General features: G+C 44.0%; 1 protein-coding gene across 1 annotated transcript in view; it reads left to right on the forward strand.

The window, feature by feature from the left end:
• Positions 1–2,082: 2,082 nt before the first annotated feature.
• Positions 2,083–22,297, forward strand: part of LOC115160595 (muscleblind-like protein 3) — a 29,915-nt gene continuing 9,700 nt past the window's right edge. The window contains exons 1-3 of the mRNA XM_029710785.1: positions 2,083–2,691; positions 14,635–14,847; positions 14,988–15,227. Of these exons, the coding sequence (XP_029566645.1) occupies positions 2,509–2,691; positions 14,635–14,847; positions 14,988–15,227 (636 nt within the window). The 5' untranslated portion in view covers positions 2,083–2,508. The remainder of the gene's footprint in view (positions 2,692–14,634; positions 14,848–14,987; positions 15,228–22,297) is intronic.

The following is a 22,297-nucleotide window of genomic DNA, read 5'->3' on the forward strand; positions in this document are numbered from 1 at the left end:
GCAAATATGCCTTCTTTTTTCCCTGGATATTGTTTTGGTATCGTTTTGGTATCGAGTATGGTGATGGAATCCAGTATTGTCAGAAGCTTAACTTTGGTTTTAGAAGTGGGGGGGACATAATTATTATTATTAATATATTTTTTTTAAATTGGGGAAAACACTCCAAACAGCCTACCCGACCGCTCGGAGGCGTCCTCATGGTCCTGGAGCACACCATTGCCTCGTTTTGTATCACATTCCAATGATAAAAATGGTGGGGAAGCCATTTCAGAACTAACTGTCTTCTGCATATTGCTGAACAAGGCTGCACTCTGAGAGAGGTAGGCGACCTGGGGCTGAATGCAGGATAGGCAGGGCTGAGGGCTGCAGGAACGGCTTGTGCCCCCTTGAGGAATCTCTCCATCGATCTGCAACTAGGATGAGAGGAAGACACAGATGAGCAGAATGAAAGGAAGAGTTGGAGGAGGAGGGAGAGACGGTGAGACAGACCAGCATGCCTAAGCAAACAATCCTACCCGCTCTCATCACTCAGACCTTTTTTATGTTAGTATGTGCCTTTGTTCTTGTGTCTGAAGGTGATTGTTTTAATACAATTCCCACCTCTCCCCATTCTTTCTCTTTTTCTTTCTCTGTGTCTGCACACTCTCACACACCACAGAAACACTCTCATATATATACACACCCCCCACTGCTCCTTCCATCTGTGTCTGTCGCTATGAGACACGCGGACCGATAATATCTGCCCCAATCCCTTCTTCTCCTCCTTTCCTTTCGCCCCTTTTATTCCTGCCTCCTTCATGTTATGTATTCACCTGTCTCTTCACTCTCTCTTCTCATCTGTCTACAGTCTACAACCATGTTATATATTCTAGTTAGTGGTACACTTTTCCAATGTTTGCACAGTGTCGCTCATAGACTTACTGTACACCAGGTGGTGTGGGTTACTGTGGGATTTCTATGTGGGTTTATTAGGTTGCACCCCATACTTACCATGTTCTTTACTTACCTATTTTTTACTTTCACCAAACATTTGCCCAGCTTTTGTCTTCATTATATTATGGCCCTGCCTCTCGCTCACACTTAACCCTACCACACCTCACTGGGAACAGTACAGTCACAACCTCTTATTGTCTCATCATCACTCTCTCTTTCTCCCTCTCTGTGAGTCAGACACTGTTGTGAAGCCCTCTGTTTGGGCAGGACACAGGTGCACACACACATCAGAGAGGAAGAGAGGACTTTAGAGTCAGACACACTTTATTCTCCTTGTTAAATCTTGGCATGAGGCTCAGCCATGACAGGCTGTGCCAGAGGAAAGAGGCAGGCAGGAAGGGAGGGAGGTAAGGAGGAACAAGAACGGGTGGTGGGGGGGATCAATATGCAACCTCTATCCTCATTGGCTAGAACACATTCTCTGCCTGCAAGGCTCAAGCTGATTGGCTATGGCCTCGCTTTGTGCACAGCAGCAACAGCTGTGGAGAAAAATCCTTTCTCTTTTTTCCTTGTCACTCCTTCTGTTTTTCCCCTTCCCCTCATATTCATAACTGTCTGCTATGGCAGCGTGCAGACTGCTGGTGTGGGTCGCCAGTCTCAGCCAGCCAGCCTGTGCCGATTCAAGGACAGTTGTTTTCAGCACACATTGCAGCATGATTCATGTCAAGTTGGTCAATTACTTTCGGTTCTGCGAAGCTCATGAGACTTAAAGTGACGTCTCTTTCTTGCTAGCTCTCTCTTCGTTCCCTCCCTCTTTCTCTCTCCCTGCCTCCATCCCGCCCTCTCTCTCCTTGTATCTCTTAATCAAGACATAGCTTGCCCATTCCCGTGCGTTGCAGCCTCCCTCCGTCTGCTCTATCTGTTTGTTTCTCTTTTACTGTTATTTTTCTCTCTCTCTCTCTCCCTCTACCTATGACTTCATCACCCATGCATTGCTAGTCTGTCTTGGTTGCACTCTCTGTTTTAAGTTGACAGTGTAGGTTTGATACTAATATAGGTATATTCTACCTTCAGGATGCCTACTTTCCCTGGAACCATTTTCTGCTATTGATTTTTAACTTTTCTTTTAAAAGTGTGTTGTCTGACAGATTGACAGACTTAAGAAGAGTAAGCTGTGATTGGAGTGCCTCTCATTCTACAACAGTGACTGTCTGAACTACATATCCTAGCATGCCAGGGTGAGGTGCCCCAATTTCCTCTTTTCCTTTGAGACAGAGCTGGCCTCTGTTCACCGTCTAGTTCTGAGAACTCATACCATCACCAGTGGATCTGGACCTGCACTTAGCTAAGAAAAACCAACTACTCAACCCACATACCCATAAACTCAAAGTCATTCCAAAGGAACAGCTGTTCATTTGTATCCAGGATATTTTTCTCTCTCACACATTCTCATGTCTTCTTATCTTGCCAAGGAGTACATTTTCATCTGCATCAGTATTTTTTGTTGCTTTAAGTACAGATTTTGTCCACCCCTGCACCTGTACCCACGTTCCCCCTTCTGTCCTGAGGGCTGTGATGGCAATCAGTATTGGAAGAATGACCATGGGCCGGGACACTAAGTGGCTGACCCTGGAGGTGTGTCGAGAGTATCAGAGGGGTACCTACTCCCGCTCGGAAGCTGAGTGTAAGTTCGCCCACCCGGCCAGGAGCTGCCACGTGGAGAACGGCAGAGTCAATGCCTGCTTCGACTCACTCAAGGTAACAGTAGACATTACAGACAACACAAACACACACACAACGAACAGGCACTGTTTGATAATGAAGTAAGGGAAAACTCTCTCACAACTCTGTCTTTCTCTCACAGACACACACCACACAACATACCTGTTAACCTCTCTGGCACAGGTGGGACGAATTCGTCCCACCTACGTAACAGCCAGTTGAATCCAGTGGCGCGATTTTTGAAACGTTTGAAATACTATTACTTCAATTTCTCAAACATATGACTATTTTACAGCTATTTAAAGACAAGACTCTCGTTAATCTAACCACACTGTCCGATTTCAAAAAGGCTTTACAACGAAAGCAAAACATTAGATTATGTCAGGAGAGTGCCCAGCCAGAAATAATCAGACACCCATTTTTCAAGCTAGCATATAATGTCACAAAAACCCAAACCACAGCTAAATGCAGCACTAACCTTTTATGATCTTCATCAGATGACACACCTAGGACATTATGTTATACAATACATGCATGTCTGTTCAATCAAGTTCATATTTATATGAAAAAACAGCTTTTTACATTAGCATGTGACGTTCAGAAAAAGCATACCCCCCGCAAACTTCCGGGGAATTTACTAACAGTTTGCTAAATTACTCACGATAAACGTTCACAAAAAGCATAACAATTATTTTAAGAATTATAGATACATTACTCCTCTATGCACTCGATATGTCCGATTTTAAAATAGCTTTTCGGATGAAGCACATTTTGCAATATTCTAAGTACATAGCCCAGCCATCACGGGCTAGCTATTTAGACACCCGGCAAGATTAGCCTTCACCAAAATCATATTTCCTATAAGAAAAATGGTCTTACCTTTCCTGTTCTTCGTCAGAATGCACTCCCAGGACTTCTACTTCAATAACAAATGTAGGTTTGGTCCCAAATAATCCATCGTTATGTTCCATCAGCGACGTTTTGTTCTTGCGTTCTAGACACTATCAGAATTGTAAATTACGGTCATGGCGCAGAACGTGACAAAAAAATTCTTAATATTCCATTACCGTACTTCGAAGCATGTCAACCGCTGTTTAAAATCAATTTTTATGCAATTTATCTCGTAGAAAAGCGATAATATTCCGACCGGGAATCTGCAATAAGCTAAACAGCCGAATGAAAATACTCCACGGGGGCGAATCGCGCACACGCCTAATTCTATTGTCACCTAATGGGACACTTGGAAAAGGCGATAATGTGTTTCAGCCTGAGGCTGCCTCGTCATCGTTCAGGTTTTTCCCGGGTTCTGAGAGCCTATTGGAGCCCTAGGAATTGTCACGTTACAGCTAAGATCCTTACTCTTCAATAAACAGAGGCAAGAAGAAGGACTCCTTGTCAGACAGGCCACTTCCTGCATGAAACCTTCTCAGATTTTTGCCTGCCATAGGAGTTCTGTTATACTCACAGACACCATTCAAACAGTTTTAGAAACTTTAGGGTGTTTTCTATCCAAACCTGAAGACAACGATAGAGACGATAGAGACAACGATAGACAGCTGCCTCTGATTGGAAACCATACTAGGCCAATCAAAGGAAAAACCAACATAGAATTACAACACATAGAATGTCCACCCCATGTCACACCCTGACCTAACCAAACAGAGAAAAACCGGCTCTCTCAGATCAGGGCGTGACAGGAACTGGGAAATCTGGGAGTGCATTCCGATGAAGATCATCAAAGGTAAGTGAATATTTATAATGCTATTTGTGACTTCAGTTGACTCCAAAATGGTGGGTATCTGTATGGCTTGTTTTGATGTCTGAGTGCTGTACTCAGATTATTGCAAAGTTTGCTTTCGCCGTATGTGTATGTGTGATAAATTTGAATTATGAGATTTTTGTTGTTTTTAATTTGGCGCTCTGCTGTTTCACTGGCTGTTGACGCTACCGTCCCACCTACCCTAGAGAGGTTTTAACAAGAATTTAAGTGTTCTGCCCATATCAGATATTTCTATGTCCTGGGAAATGTTCTCGTTACTTACAACCTCATGCTAATCACATTAACCTGTCTGGGCTAGGGGGCAGTATAGAGAATTTTGGAAAAATATGTTCCCATTTTTAACTGCCTCCTACACCAACTCAGAAGCTAGAATATGCATATTATTGTTCAGGTTTGGATAGAAAACACTCTGAATTTTCTAAAACTGTTTGAATGGTGTCTGTGAGTATAACAGAACTCCTATGGCAGGCAAAAACCTGACAAGGTTTCAAGCAGGAAGTACCCTGTCTGACAAGGAGTCGTGCGTCTTGCATCTTTTTATTGAAAAGTAAGGATCTTAGCTGTAACGTGACAATTCCCAGGGCTCCAATAGGCTCTCAGAGCCCGCGAAATAACTGAAGGTTTACGAGGGAGCCTCAGGTTGAAACATATTATCGCCTTTTGTAAGTGGATGCTCCGAGGACCTTTGAATGATGCGCGTGCATGAGTCGCTTCTGAGGAGAAATTTTATTCGGCTGTTTAGGCTCAATGCATACTCCCGGTCGGAATATTATCACTTCTCTACGACATAAATGGCATAAAAATTGGTTTTAAACAGCGGTTGACATGCTTCGAAGTACGGTAATGGAATATTTAGACATTTTTGACACGCCAATGCGCCATGCGCGAAACCAGGAAGAAGCATTCTAGAACTCACGAACAAAACGTCGCTGTTTGGATATAACGATGGATTATTTGGGACCAAACCAACATTTGTTATTGAAGTAGAAGTCCTGGCAGTGTATTCTGATGAAGAACAAGCAAGGTAAGAACATTTTTCTTATAGGAAATGTGATTTTGGTGGATGCTGACCTGGGTGGGTATCTAAATAGCTAGCCCTGTAATGCCGGGCTATGTACTTAGATTATTGCAAAATGTGCTTCATCCGAAAAGCTATTTTAAAATCGGACATATCGAGTGCATAGAGGAGTAATGTATCTATAATTCTTAAAATAATTGTTATGCTTTTTGTGAACGTTTATCGTGAGTAATTTAGCAAACTGTTAGTAAATTCAACGGAAGTTTGCCGGGGGTTATGCGTTTTCTGAACGTCACATGCTAATGCAAAAAGCTGTTTTTTGATATAAATATGAACTTGATTGAACAGACATGCATGTATTGTATAACACAATGTCCTAGGTGTGTCATCTGATGAAGATCATCAAAGGTTAGTGCTGCATTTAGCTGTGGTTTGGGTTTATGTGACATGATATGCTAGCTTGAAAAATGGCTGTCTGATTTTTTCTGGCTGGGCACTCTGCTGACATAATCTAATGTTTTGCTTTCGTTGTAAAGCCTTTTTGAAATCGGACAGTGGGGTTAGATTAACGAGATTCTTGTCTTTAAATAGCTGTAAAATAGTCATATGTTTGAGAAATTGAAGTAATAGTATTTCTAACGATTCAAAAATCGCGCCACTGGAATATCAGTAGCTGTTACGTAGGTGGGACGAAATCGTCCCACATACCCCAGACAGGTTAACACACGTTAGCTCAACCGTCCCGCGGGGGACACACCGATCCTGTAGAGGTTTAAAAACTTATTTGGGATCGGTGTCCCTTCCACGGGATGGTTGAGCTAATGTAGACTAATGCGATTAGCATGAGGTTGTAAGTGACAAGAAAATTTCCCAGGACATAGACATATCTGATATTGGCAGAAAGCTTAAATTCTTGTTAATCTAACTGCACTGTCCAATTTACAGTAGTTATTACAGTGAAAGAATACCATGCTATTGTTTGAGGAGAGTGCACAATTTTGAACATGAAAAGTTACTAATAAACAAATTAGGCACATTTGGGCAGTCTTGAAACAAATTTTGAACAAATATACAATGGTTCATTGGATCCATTTTAAAGACAAGACTCTCCTTTATCTAACCACACTGTCCGATTTCAAAAAGGCTTTACAGCAAAAGCAAAACATTAGATTATGTCAGCAGAGTACCCAGTCAGAAATAATCAGACACCCATTTTTCAAGCTAGCATATAATGTCACAAAAAACAAAACCACAGCTAAATGCAGGACTAACCTTTGATGATCTTCATCAGATGACACTCCTAGGACATTATGTTATACAATGCATGCATGTTTTGTTCAATCAAGTTCATATTTATATCAAAAACCAGCTTTTTACATTAGCATGTGACTAGCATGTGACTAGCATTCCCACCGAACACTTCCGGTGAATTTACTAAATTACTCACGATAAACGTTCACAAAAAGCATAACAATTATTTTAAGAATTATAGATACAGAACTCCTCTATGCACTCGATATGTCCGATTTTAAAATAGCTTTTCGGTGAAAGCACATTTTGCAATATTCTAAGTAGATAGCCCGGCATCACAAGGCTAGCTATTTAGACACCCAGCAAGTTTAGCCTTCACCAAACTCCGATTTACTATTAGAAAAGTTTGATTACCTTTGCTGTTCTTTGTCAGAATGCACTCCCAGGACTTCTACTTCAATAACAAATGTTGGTTTGGTCCCAAATAATCCATAGTTATGTTCCAACAGCGGCGTTTTGTTCGTGCGTTCAAGACACTATCCGAATGGTAAATAAGGGTCACGCGCACGGCGCATTTCGTGACAAAATATTTCTAAATATTTCATTACCGTACTTCGAAGCATGTCAACCGCTGTTTAAAATCAATTTTTATGCCATTTTTCTCGTAAAAAAGCGATAATATTCCAACCGGGAATCTGCAATTAGGTAAACAGACGAAAGAAAATACAGCATGGGGTCGACTCGGGCACGCGCCTAAGACCTTTGTCCTCTGATCGGCCACTTGGCAAAGGCGATAATGTGTTTCAGCCAGAGGCTGCCTCGATATCGTTCAGCTTTTTCCCGGGCTCTGAGAGCCTATGGGAGCCGTAGGAAGTGTCACGTTACAGCTAAGATCCTGAGTCTTCAATAAACAGAGACAAGAAGAACGACTCCTTGTCAGACAGGCCACTACCTGCATGAAATCTTCTCAGGTTTTTGCCTGCCATATGAGTTCTGTTATACTCACAGACACCCTTCAAACAGTTTTAGAAACTTTAGGGCGTTTTCTATCCAAAGCCAAAAATTATATGCATATTCTAGTTACTGGGCAGGAGTAGTAACCAGATTAAATCGGGTACGTTTTTTATCCGGCCGTGTAAATACTGCCCCCTAGCCCTAACAGGTTAGGTTGGAGCTCCAGATTGATCTTGAGGAGTCTACTTTCTGGACAGACAGCCTGTCTGTGCTAAAATACATCCGCAACAATACCAAGAGATTCCATACCTTTGTGGCTAATAGGGTTCCTATGATCTGTGACCTAACGAAAGCAAAACAGTGGAGGTATTTGAACTCTAAACACAACCCAGCCAATGATGCCTCAAGAGGATTACATGTTGAAACTTTACTGAACTCAAAGAGATGGCGCAAAGGACCAGAATTCCTGGAGAAAGCAGAAACACAGTGACCAAAAGTCCCTGAGGACCTTGGGTCCATCCCTCTGGATGATCCAGAGGTGAGAAAAGACGTCATCGTAAACAGTACAAGTGTGGAAGAAAAGAGTCCGACCAGCAAACTGATTGAGTACTATTCAACATGGAACAGCTTGAAGAAAGCAGTTGCCTGGATGTTGAAACTGAAGAGACTTCTTCTACAGTTAAGGCAGAAAAGGAAAGTTCTCACAAAAACGGATCCAGGATCAGACCAGAGTTTAACAAACTCGCTGAAGGAACAAATTGACAAGTTCAAACTGACGTTTGGAAAAAAACGTCTGTCTGTGGATGACCTAGATGAAGCAGAAAAGGTCATCATTCAATTTGAGCAACGACAGCGCTTTAACTTCTCTAGGATAGGGGGCAGTATTTTGACGTCCGGATGAAAGGCGTGCCCAAATTAAACTGCCTGCTTCTCGGGCCCAGAAGGTAGGATATGCATATTATTTGTATATTTCGATAGGAAACACTCTAAAGTTTCTAAAACTGTTTGAATGATGTCTGTGAGTATAACAGAACTCATATGGCAGGCAGAAACCTGAGAAAGAATCCAACCAGAAAGTGACTTGTAGTTTTTCTATCTAATCCCTATCAAAACTAAAGGCTGTGTGGTCATTTTGCACTTCCTAAGGCTTCCATTGGCTGTCAACAGCCTTAGAAACTTGTTTCATGCGTCCACTGTTACTGGGCAGAGAATAGGAGCTCAGTCAATCAGTGGACTGCCTGGGACCAGTGAGTTGTTTACTGCGCAGGCACGTTGGCACACCGCTCCTTCTTTTTCCTCTGTAATGAATACGCTATTGTCCGGTTGGAATATTATTGAAGTTTTATGTTAAAAAGACCCTAAGGATTGATTGTAAACATCGTTTGATATGTTTCTATGAACGGTAATGGAACTATTTGTCTTTTCGTCTCTGGTTTTACGCTCACGCGTTATGCCTTTGGATTAGTGATCTGAACACGCGAAGGAAAGGAGGTATAAATAAGGAGTATTTCGAACAAAAATACAATTTATTGTGGAAGTAGGAGTCCTGGGAGTGCATTCTGATGAAGATCAGCAAAGGTAAGTGAAGATTTATAATACTAATTCTAAGTTTAGTTGACTCCAGAACTTGGCGGGTAACTGTATAGCTTGCTTTGATGGCTGAGCTCTGTACTCAGAATATTGAAAAACGTGCTTTCGCCGTAAAGCTATTTTAAAATCTGACACAGCGGTTGCATTAAGGAGTGGTATATCTATACTTCTTTCAATAACTGTTGTAAAGTTTATCAACGTTTATGATTAGTATTTTTGTAAATTGATGTGCTCATTCATCGGAAGTTTTGGTGGGAATACATTTTCTGAACATCACACGCCAATGTAAAATGGGATTTATGGATATAAATATGAACTTTATCAAGCAAAACAAACATGTATTTTGTAACATTGAGTCCTGGGAGTGTCATCTGATGAAGCTCATCGAAGGTTAGTGATTCATTTTAGCTGTATTTCTGGTTTTTGTGATGCCTCTCCTTGCTTGGAAAATGGCTGTGTGGTTTTTCTTGTCTCGGCGCTGTCCTAACATAATCTAATGTTATGCTTTTGCCGTAAAGCTTTTTTGAAATCGGACACTGTGGTTAGATTAAGGAGAATATTATCTTTAAAATGGTGTATAATACTTGAATTTGCCGCCCTGCTATTTCACTGGCTGTTGATAGTGTGTCCCGCGGGTGGGACGCTAGCGTCCCAGATGTCCCAGAGAGGTTTTAAACAAGAAATTGCACTAGTTGTGAAAGGAAAACAATGTGCCAAGAAAAGCGGCTCAATCTGTAAGGTTGATCCAATTGTTGACAATGGCATTCTAACAGTGGGAGGAAGGTTAAAACCTGTTGGGGCTAGGGGGCAGTATTGTCACTTTCGGATGAAATACATGCCCATATTAAACTGCCTCCTACTCAAACTCAGAAGCTAGGATATGCACATTATTAGTAGATATGGATAGAAAACACTCTAAAGTTTCCAAAACTTTTTGAATGATGTCTGTGAGTATAACAGAACTCATATGGCAGGCAAAAACCTGAGAAGATTCCAAGTAGGAAAAGAAAATCTGGTTCCTGTAGTTTTCTCAAGTCCTTGCCTTTCTGACACACAGTGAGTTAGGAATCAAATAGCACTTCCTAAGGCTTCCACTAGATGTCAACAGTCTTAGAAAGTTGTTTGAGCCTTTTGCGGTAAACACAGACCGAAGGAGAACGCTGGTAAGCAGGTGCCCTGAAAATCCATTGAGTTCATAGGGCACGTTCATGTGAGAGGATACCTGTGTTCCAAAACTTTTTCAAGACATAGCATGGGTCCGGTTGGAATATTACTGAAGTTTCACGTTCTCAAAGCCCTAAAGATTGATGCTATACAACGTTTGACATGTTTGAACGAACGTAAATATAACTTTTTCTTGACTTTCGTCGTCACAGTTCCCTCACGCGCACTACATTTTGAGTAGCCTACTGAACGCGCAAACAACATGGAGTTATTTGGACATAAATTATGAACTTTATCAAACAAAACAACATTTATTGTGGACCTGGGATTCCTGGAAGTGCCTTCTGATGAAGATGATTAAAGGTAAGTGAATATTTTTAATGCTATTTATGCGTTTAGATGACTCCAAGATGGCCAATGTCTATAATTGTCTGCTCTTTTTTTCTGAGCACAGTACTCAGATTATTGCAGTGTGCTCTCCCAGTAAAGTTATTTTGAAATCTGTCAACGCGATTGCATTCAGGAGATGTTAATCTATAAATCTTTGAATAACAGTTTAATATTTTATCAACATTTCTAATGAGTAATTTTGTAATTTGTTGTGCTGATTCACCGGCATTATTGGAGGCAAAATATTTTCTGAACATCACCGCCATTGTAAAATGCTGTTTTTGGATATAAATATGAACTTGATAGAACACAAAATGCATGTATTGTTTAACATAATGTCCTGGGAGTATCATCTGATGAAGATTGTCAAAGGTTAGTGCATAATTTTACCTGGTTTTCTGCTTTTGGTGACGCCTGTTCTTGCATTGAAAATGGCTGTGTGTAATGTTTTGTCTATGTACTGTCTTAACATAATCTAACTTTATGCTTTCGCCGTAAAGCCTTTTTGAAATCGGACAACGTGGTTAGATTAAGGAGATGTTTATCTTTCAAATGGTGTAAAATAGTTGTATATTTGAGAAATCTGAATTATGACATTTTGTTGTTTTCGAATTTGGCGCTGATATTTCACTGGCTGTTGATAGTGTGTACCGCGGGTGGGACGCTAGCGTCCCACGTAGCCCATAGAAGTTAAGGAAAGTTGCTATGCCTACGGAACTAAAGAGTCCTATGATCCTACCCAAAGACTCCTACGTCTCCAGACTGATCTTACTCCACATCCATGAGCAGGTTGGTCACTCTGGGAGAGGTCACATGCTTTCTCGACTTCGCCAGTGATTTTGGATACCCTGTGCCAACTCCTTAGCAAGGAAGATCCTTAAGAGCAGTGTCTTCTGCAGGCGGATGCAAGCTAGAGCTGGAGAACAGAAGATGGCCGACCTTCCACGAGATCGGGTGTCACCTGATTTGCCGCCTTTCACCCATGTGGGCATAGATTACTTCGGCCACATAGAGGTGAAGCGAGGCCGTGTTCATGTGAAGCGGTATGATGTGATCTTTACTTGCCTTATGAGCCGAGCTGTCCATCTAGAAGTTGCTAGTTATCTGGATACTGATTCCTGCATCAATGCCATGCTCAGGTTCATCTGTTGAAGGGGCCCAGTAACAAGTATCAGAACAGACAATGGCACCAACTTTGTTGGAACACACAGAGAGCTAGGAGAAGCTCTGAAAGAGCTGGATCACAACAAGATTCAAAATGAATTACTGAAGGAAGAAGTGACATGGTCATTCAACCCTCCCTCTGGAGCCACAACTGTAACAAATGACCCTAATGATCTAGAACCCCTGACTCCGAACCATCTGCTTCATCTGAAAGCAAAGCCAGTCCTGCCACCAGGACTATTCCAGAGAACCGACCTATACTCACAAAGGAGATGGAAGCAAGTACAATATATCACTGACCTCTTCTGGAAGAGATGGATCAGGGAGTATCTTCCACTTATGCAAGAGCGGAACAAGTGGAACAAAACTAAGAGAAACTTCAGTCCTGGTGAGCTTGTGGTCATCATCGATGACACCGCCCCAAGGAACACCTGGCTAATGGGGCGTGTGGTGGAGGCTTTGCCAGGGGCAAAGGTCTTGCCCGGAGCGTCATGGTTAAGACCAATATCTTACAGAAACTCTGTCTGCTCCTTGAGGCGGCTGAGTGAGACACACACATATATATATATATATATATATATATATATATATATATATATATATATATATACATACATACACAACGCTCCATCTTTGAATCACGTGCACCTCTAATTCGTTGATGTCGTACTCTGACATTCTTTGATGTCATACTTTTACATTCTTTGATGTAGCCATATATTTTTGAATATCAAACTCTTGACATTTTTGGAAGTTGGACACCTGAACTCTTCAACTCCGACTGAGATCTATGGACTCTTTTCCTATATGGGACCTTTTTTTGTTAGATATAAGAAGAATGAATCTTTTTGTTGCACCATATCCCTGGATCTCATTGAATGTTTTGGCCATTTGGAAACCTTGAATGTCGACTGTATGCGTACGAAACAACCCCGCTTTCAGGCTAGGGCAGTGGCTATGGTAAAGATGAAAGGAAGCCACTACACAGCCGGTCAGCCCGCTCTGTGGTGTCCATACTGCCCTAAATCCAGCTGAACACTCCAAACAGCCTACCCTACCGCTCGGAGGCATCCACGTGGTCCTAAAGCACATTGCTTTTTGTATCACATTGCAATGATAAAGCTGGGGGTGACAAAAAGGCAATTTCAGAATGTAGTGGGGACATGACCCCCTCGTCCCCACTAAAAGTTGTGACCCTGGAGCATAGTATGTATCGGAGGGCCTGTTGTCCGGACCTTTGGCCTATGGGGGTGCCACAGGGTTCAATTCTCGGGCCAACTCTCTTCTCTGTATACATCAATGATGTCGCTCTTGCTGGTGATTCTCTGATCCACCTCTATACAGACAACACCATTCTGTATACTTCTGGCCCTTCTTTGGACACTGTGTTAACTAACCTCCAGACGAGCTTCAATGCCATACAACTCTCCTTCTGTGGCCTCCAACTGCTCTTAAATGCAAGTAAAACTAAATGCATGCTCTTCAACCGATCACTGCCCGCACCTGCCCGCCCGTCCAGCATCACTACTCTGGATGGCTTTGACTTAGAATATGTGGATAACTACAAATACCTAGGTGTCTGGTTAGACTGTAAACTCTCATTTCAGACTCACATTAAGCATCTCCAATCCAAAATTAAATCTAGAATCGGCTTCCTATTTTGCAACAAAGCATCCTTCACTCATGCTGCCAAACACACCCTCGTAAAACTGACCATCCTACCGATCCTCGACTTCGGCGATGTCATTTATAAAATAGCCTCCAACACTCTACTCAACAAATTGGATGCAGACTATCACAGTGCCATCGGTTTTGTCACCAAAGCCCCATACACTACCCACCACTACGACCTGTACGCTCTCGTTGCCTGGCCCTCGCTTCATACTCATCGCCAAACCCACTGGCTCCAGGTCATCTACAAGTCTCTGCTAGGTAAAGCCCCGCCTTATCTCAGCTCACTGGTCACCATAGCAGCACCCACGCATAGCATGCTCTCCAGCAGGTATCTCTCACTGGTCACCCCCAAAGCTAATTCCTACTTTGGCCGCCTTTCCTTCCAGTTCTCTGCTGCCAATGACTGGAACAAACTGCAAAAATCACTGAATCCCTCACTAGCTTTAAGCACCAGCTGTCAGAGCAGCTCACAGATCACTGCACCTGTACATAGCCCATCTGTAAACAGCCCATCCAACTACCTCATCCCCATACTGTATTTATTTATTTATCTTGCTCCTTTGCACCCCAGTATCTCTATTTGTATATTCATCTACCATTCCAGTGTTTCATTGCTATATTGTAATTACTTCACCACCATGGCCTATTTATTGCCTTAACTCCCTATATCTTACCTCATTTGCACTCACTGTATATAGACTTTTTTTTTCTTTTTTTCTACTGTATTATTGACTGAATGTTTTGTTTATTCCATGTGTAACTCTGTGTTGTTGTATGTGTCGTACTGCTATGCTTTATCTTGGCCAGGTCGAGTTGTAAATGAGAACTTGTTCTCAACTAGCCTACCTGGTTAAGTAAAGGTGAAATAAAAAAAATAAAAAAATGTAACCCACACCAAGCCATCCTAATTTTTTTGTCAACACATTATACAGTTTGGACCGTGGCTGTTCACTGAGTGTTTCCCTCCCCTCTCACCCCTCTCCTTGTCTCTCAGACTATGTGCCCCATGTTTACCAGTATGTCGTCTCTGGCCACCAGTCCCAGTATGGCGTTCAGCCCGTATCTGAGCCTCATGGGTCCAGGGATGGGCCTGATGCCTGAGCTGCTACCCCAGGCCCCCCTGCTGGTCCCAGGGAGCCCTACTGGCCTCCAGGTCATGGGCAACGGCAGCTCTCAGCAAAAACACATGCGCACAGACAAGCTGGAGGTATGTGTGGTGTGTGTCGGTACGTATGTCTTACTTTGCCGTAGCCCAGTCTGAACCAGAGAAATATAATGACAGAATATAATGGAATAATTCTAGTTCCATGGAACGAACTCTTTCGCTGACTGTGCCACCCCACCCAGGTATGTCGTGAGTTCCAGGGGGGAAACTGCACTCGGGGCGAGGGCGACTGCCGCTACGCCCACCCCATGGAGGCGGCAATGGTGGAGGGCACTGAAAACTTGGTCATCGTCTGCATGGACTATATCAAGGGCCGCTGCTCTAGGGACAAGTGCAGGTATTTCCACCCCCCCGCCCACCTGCAGGCAACGATCAAGGCCAGCCAGCACCAAGCCAGCCAAAATGCAGCCGCCAACGCCATGGTGAGTCATGGGAAACGCTCTGGACACTGGACATAGAGCCCAGAGCAACAGAGGGTGAAACTGTATGATTTGACCAGGGCCTTTCCTATATAGTGCACTACTTTTGACCAGAGCCCGAAGTTTTGCACTATATGGGAATGGGATGCCATTTCAGACACATCGTCGGTCTGCATTGGTTCTTTGTAATTCACAGAGATATAGAGTTTGTATTTTACATTTGTTTTCCTTTTTCTGCAGTATTATTTTTTTATTTACAGTTGCTATTCAGGCTAAGGGCACAGCACCACTAGCACATGGCCCACCAGAGATGAAAGGATGTATTCTTGCTGTTTAGTGTGTGAAAGTGTTTTCTGCTGGAGGCTGGCTTGTGTTTGAGGCTGGGGATTGCATTCCAAATGGCACCCTATTCCCAATATAGTGTACTGATTTTGACCAGACCCTATGGGCCCGGTCACAAGTAGTGCAATAATTAGGCCCTTTCTATCCTCTGTGATATATAGCGGAAACAGGAGGAGAATCTGTAAGTATGAACAACAACAAACAGACTGCATTGCAAGTGTATAAAAAATTAGAGAGTGGGAGAGGGAGGGAGCGAGCAAGACAGAGAAAGATGTGGAGAGGGAAGGAAAATGGAGATTTTTTTAAGCATTTTTTATTTTTTTTTCATCTGCATTTGTTGGTTCTCTGGTCTGCTTCTAATAGCTGTTAAAAGTTGGCCACATAAGTCTTCATTCCCCTCATGTTTTCTAATCATTGTCTCTTTGACTACCATCCTCTTGTGTAATCCTTCAAGTTTGTGTTCTCTGTGTGTTGTTTCCTTCTTTTTCTGTAACTCGTTTTTTTTTCATCTAAATAATTTGTATTCCCATTGGAATGTAATTCTCTTTGTATGCGCTTTTCTCTATGCGTATTCTGACCTTGAATATAAGTATGAGAATATCATTATATTCACCCACTATTCATTTGAGGTGGAGCTCAAATAAATGAAGGTGTGGCAGAGGTGAGTCTACAGATACGGCGTATTCTGACTTTGACTTAATTCCCTAAGGATTCCACCACATTTACGCGTAAGAAATCCTGGAATAAGGTTTAGCGAACCTACTGGTCCCAAGTGGACAAAGCATCTACTTCATTTTATTGATAGAAATAACACCATTAAACATTACTTTTTCGACATTTTGTTACATTACAGCCTTATTTTAAAATGGATGAAATGTATTTTTTTCCCTCATCAATCTACACACAATACCTCATTGTTTTTGCAAATGTATAAAACATAAAAAATCGTAAATATCATATTTACACAAGTATTCAGAACCTTTTATCCAGTACTTTGGAGCATTTTTGGAAGCGATTAAAGCCTCAAGTCTTCTTGGGTATGACGCTACAAGCTTAGCACACATGTATTTGGGGAGTTTCTCCCATTCTTCTCTGCAGATCCTCTCGAGCTCTGTCAGGTTGGATGGGGAGCGTCACTGCACAGCTATTTTCAGGTCTCTCCAGATATGTTTGTCGTGTTCAAGTCCAGGTTCTGGCTGGGCCATTCAAGGACATTCAGAGACTTGTCCCGAAGCCACTCCTAAAATGTACAGTGCATTCGGAAAGTATTCAGACCCCTTTACTTTTTCCAAATTTTGTTACGTTACACCTTTGTAAAATGGATTAAATCATTTTTTCCCATCATCAATCTACACACAATACCCCATAACGACAAAGCAAAACTATTTTTTAGAAACTTTTACAAATGTATTAAAAATAGCAACGGAAATATCACATTTACATAAGTATTCAGACCCTTTACTCAGTACTTTGGTGAAGCACCTTTGGTAGCGATTACAGACTAAATTCTTTGGGTGTTGGGTATGATGCTACAAGCTTGGCACACCTGTATTTGGGGAGTTGGTCCAAGTCTTCTCTGCAGATCCTCTCAAGCTCTATCAGGTTGGATGGGGAGCGTCGCTGCACAGCTATTTTCAGGTCTTTCCACAGATGCTCGATCGGGTTCAAGTCTGGGCTCTGGCTGGGCCACTCAAGGACATTCAGAGAATTGTCCAGAAGCCACTCCTGCATTTTCTTGGCTGTGTGCTTAGGGTCGTTGTCCTGTTGGAAGGTGAACCTTCGCCACAGTCTGTGGTCCTGAGCCAGTTTCCATCAAGGATATCTCTGTACTTTGTTCCATTCATCTTTCCCTCAATCCTGATTAGTCTCCCAGTCCCTGCCGCTGAAAACATCCCTACAGCATGATGCTGCCACCACCATGCTTCACCGTAGGGATGGTGCCAGGTTTCCTCCAGACGTGATGCTTGGCATTCAGGCCAAAGAGTTCAATCTTGGTTTCATCAGACCAGAGAATCTTTTTTCTCATGTTCTGAGAGTCTTTTAGGTGCCTTTTGGCAAACTCCAAGTGGGCTGTCATGTGTCTTTTACTGAGGAGTGGCTTCCATCTTGCCGCTCTACCATAAAGGCCTGAATGGTGGAGTGCTGCAGAGATGGTTGTCCTTCTGGAAGGTTCTCCCATCTCCACAGAGGAACTCTGGAGCTCTGTTAGAGTGACCATCGGGTTCTTGGTCACCTCACAGGCTCTTCTCCCCGAATTACTCAGTTTGGCCGGATGGCCAGCTCTAAGAAGAGTCTTGATGGTTGCAAACTTTTTCCATTTGTGACAGACCGGGTCGATTCGGTCTTATGTAGCAACATTTTTAATTGTGTTTTTTACAGTGGATACAAGTACAGACTCAGAGCTAGAAAATGGTATATCATACACTACAGTTGAGGAACAATGTGAAAGAATTCTGCTTTGAAAGTTGATCAACTTTGAGAAAATGGACCTTGAATGATTTTGGTACAAATACTGGAGGGCTCTTCTTTGTCTACACCCATTCAGAATCGTTCACACCCTCTTAAGCTTTAGCTCCACCCAGCTCTTTAAGGAATCACAAGTGAGGCCAAGTGCTAAACAACCAAAGATTTCAAGACTAAAGGCTGGTTTACACTACGGATGTGTTCGTAAATTCAATCTGGAGTGCCAGAGTGTTCTCAGTGCGCTCTGGGCATTCATAAACCCAGAGCATTGTCAGATTGTCCGTTTCATAAATTCTGAGTGTTTCACTCTCGGGGGGTTCAGAACGCACACTGGGCAAACCGGCTGAGGAATAGGGTTGATTCGAGTGTTCTGACCTAACAACAGCACCCAAGCTAACTGGCTAATGTTGGCTAGCTTGCTAGCCACTTCCAGACACAAATGAGGGAACAGTTCACTCTGACCATTTTACTCTCCCTAGCAGAACTGGTTAGGCTGTTTTTATGTTGTCCAGAGTATTGGTGACTGCAACCGTTCTGCTGGCAACAATTTAATTACGTATTTTTTGCCAACGTTTACTGACACTGGTCATATTCAACAGGTGTTGAGCAGTCGTAATTTTGTCAGTTATTCTGCACTCTGGCACACACAGACGAGTCCTCTGAAATCGGAGTAGATAGCTACAGCGAATTTACAAGCTACGTCTATCGACAGTTGTTGCAGTGACATCATGAACATTATATTGAAATGGTTACCTGCATAGTGGAGTCTTTTGTTTAGGGGCCGGTATGTTGAACCTGGTTGGTTTAGCAAGCTAAACAATTAACCATAATCCCAACTCATAATGTCACTACTAACCAACCAGGTTCAATGTTAGCTAACATTAGGCTATAACTGGCAATGCAAATGGCTCTGAGATGAGAATAATATTACTACACAGATCATACACGTAACATTAGCTAGCGAGCCAGCCAACTAACGTTAGCTAGCTAGTTAGCACTACGGTTTAACTTGAAATGAAAACACATTTCTGATGAAATTAGAAACGTGTAATATCTGAAAATGTAGCTAGCTAAACTATTTTACCCATATACATGGATGGATGCTTCTCCCTCTGTCATGGATGCCATGGTTGCCTTAGTCTGAAGATGTACATTTACATTTAAGTCATTTAGCAGACGCTCTTATCCAGAGCGACTTACAAATTGGTGCATTCACCTTATGATATCCAGTGGAACAACCACTTTACAATAGTGCATCTAAATCTTTTAAGGGGGGGGGGGTTAGAAGGATTATTTTATCCTATCCTAGGTATTCCTTAAAGAGGTGGGGTTTCAGGTGTCTCCGGAAGGTGGTGATTGACTCCGCTGTCCTGGCGTCGTGAGGGAGTTTGTTCCACCATTGGGGTGCCAGAGCAGGGAACAGTTTTGACTGGGCTGAGCGGGAACTGTACTTCCTCAGAGGTAGGGAGGCGAGCAGGCCAGAGGTGGATGAACGCAGTGCCCTTGTTTGGGTGTAGGGCCTGATCAGAGCCTGAAGGTACGGAGGTGCCGTTCCCCTCACAGCTCCGTAGGCAAGCACCATGGTCTTGTAGCAGATGCGAGCTTCAACTGGGAGAGAGCGGAGGAGCGGGGTGACGTGAGAGAACTTGGGAAGGTTGAACACCAGACGGCTGCGGCGTTCTGGATTAGTTGTAGGGGTTTGATAGCACATGCAGGGAGCCCAGCCAACAGCGAGTTGCAGTAATCCAGACGGGAGATGACAAGTGCCTGGATTAGGACCTATTAGCTTCCTGTGTGAGGCAGGGTCGTACTCTGCGAATGTTGTAGAGCATGAACCTACAGGAACGGGTCACCGCCTTGATGTTAGTTGAGAACGACAGGGTGTTGTCCAGGGTCACGCCGAGGCTCTTAGCACTCTGGGAGGAGGACACAATGGAGTTGCCAACCGTGATGGCGAGATCATGGAATGGGCAGTCCTTCCCCGGGAGGAAGAACAGCTCCGTCTTGCCGAGGTTCAGCTTGAGGTGGTGATCCGTCATCCACACTGATATGTCTGCCAGACATGCAGAGATGCGATTCGCCACCTGGTTATCAGAAAGGGGAAAGGAGAAGATTAATTGTGTGTCGTCTGCATAGCAATGATAGGAGAGACCATGTGAGGATATGACAGAGCCAAGTGACATGGTGTATAGTGAGAATAGGAGAGGGCCTAGAACAGAGTCCTGGGGGACACCAGTGGTGAGAGCACGTTTTGCGGAGACAGATTCTCGCCACGCCACCTGGTAGGAGCGACCTGTCAGGTAGGACGCAATCCAAGCGTGGGCCGCGCCGGAGATGCCCAACTCGGAGAGGGTGGAGAGGAGGATCTGATGGTTCACAGTATCAAAGGCAGCCGATAGGTCTAGAAGGATGAGAGCAGAGGAGAGAGAGTTAGCTTTAGCAGTTGGGAGCGCCTCCGTGACACAGAGAAGAGCAGTCTCAGTTGAATGACTAGTCTTGAAACCTGACTGATTTGGATCAAGAAGGTCATTCTGAGAGAGATAGCAGGAGAGCTGGCCAAGGACGGCATGTTCAAGAGTTTTGGAGAGAAAAGAAAGAAGAGATACTGGTCTGTAGTTGTTGACATCGGAGGGATCGAGTGTAGGTTTTTTCAGAAGGGGTGCAACTCTTGCTCTCTTGAAGACGGAAGGGACGTAGCCAGCGGTCAAAGATGAGCGAGGTGAGGTAAGGGAGAAGGTCTCCGGAAATGGTCTGGAGAAGAGAGGAGGGGATAGGGTCAAGCGGGCAGGTTGTTGGGCGGCCGGCCGTCACAAGACGCGAGATTTCATCTGGAGAGAGAGGGGAGAAAGAGGTCAAAGCACAGGGTAGGGCAGTGTGAGCAGGACCAGCGGTGTCATTTGACTTAGCAAACGAGGATCGGATGTCGTCGACCTTCTTTTCAAAATGGTTGACGAAGTCATCCGCAGAGAGGGAGGAGGGGGGAGGGGGAGGAGGATTCAGGAGGGAGGAGAAGGTGGCAAAGAGCTTCCTAGGGTTAGAGGCAGATGCTTGGAATTTAGAGTGGTAGAAAGTGGCTTTAGCAGCAGAGACAGAAGAGGAAAATGTAGAGAGGAGGGAGTGAAAGGATGCCAGGTCCGCAGGGAGGCGAGTTTTCCTCCATTTCCGCTCGGCTGCCCGGAGCCCTGTTCTGTGAGCTCGCAATGAGTCGTCGAGCCACGGAGCAGGAGGGGAGGACCGAGCCGGCCTGGAGGATAGGGGACATAGAGAGTCAAAGGATGCAGAAAGGGAGGAGAGGAGGGTTGAGGAGGCAAAATCAGGAGATAGGTTGGAGAAGGTTTGAGCAGAGGGAAGAGATGATAGGATGGAAGAGGAGAGAGTAGCGGGGGAGAGAGAGCGACGGTTGGGATGGCGCGATACCATCCGAGTAGGGGCAGAGTGAGAAGTGTTGGATGAGAGCGAGAGGGATAAGGATAGAAGGTAGTGGTCGGAGACTTGGAGGGGAGTTGCAATGAGATTAGTGGAAGAACAGCATCTAGTAAAGATGAGGTCAAGCGTATTGCCTGCCTTGTGAGTAGGGGGGGAAGGTGAGAGGGTGAGGTCAAAAGAGGAGAGGAGTGGAAAGAAGGAGGCAGAGAGGAATGAGTCAAAGGTAGACGTGGGGAGGTTAAAGTCACCCAGAACTGTGAGAGGTGAGCCATCCTCAGGAAAGGAACTTATCAAGGCGTCAAGCTCATTGATGAACTCTCCAAGGGAACCTGGAGGGCGATAAATTATAAGGATGTTAAGCTTGAAAGGGCTGGTAACTGTGACAGCATGGAATTCAAAGGAGGCGATAGACAGATGGGTCAGGGGAGAAAGAGAGAATGTCCACTTGGGAGAGATGAGGATCCCAGTGCCACCATCCCGCTGACCAGAAGCTCTCGGGGTGTGCGAGAACACGTGGGCAGACGAGGAGAGAGCAGTAGGAGTAGCAGTGTTATCTGTGGTAATCCATGTTTCCGTCAGTGCCAAGAAGTCGAGGGACTGGAGGGAAGCATAGGCTGAGATGAACTCTGCCTTGTTGGCCGCAGCTCGGCAGTTCCAGAGGCTGCTGGAGACCTGGAACTCCACGTGGGTCGTGCGCGCTGGGACCACCAGGTTAGAGTGGCAGCGGCCACGCGGTGTGAAGCGTTTGTATGGCCTGTGCAGAGAGGAGAGAACAGGGATAGACAGACACATAGTTGACAGGCTACAGAAGAGGCTACACTAATGCAAAGGAGATTTAAATG

This window comes from Salmo trutta, chromosome 24 (genome assembly GCF_901001165.1).
Source record: "Salmo trutta chromosome 24, fSalTru1.1, whole genome shotgun sequence".
Taxonomy (NCBI): Eukaryota; Metazoa; Chordata; class Actinopteri; order Salmoniformes; family Salmonidae; genus Salmo; species Salmo trutta.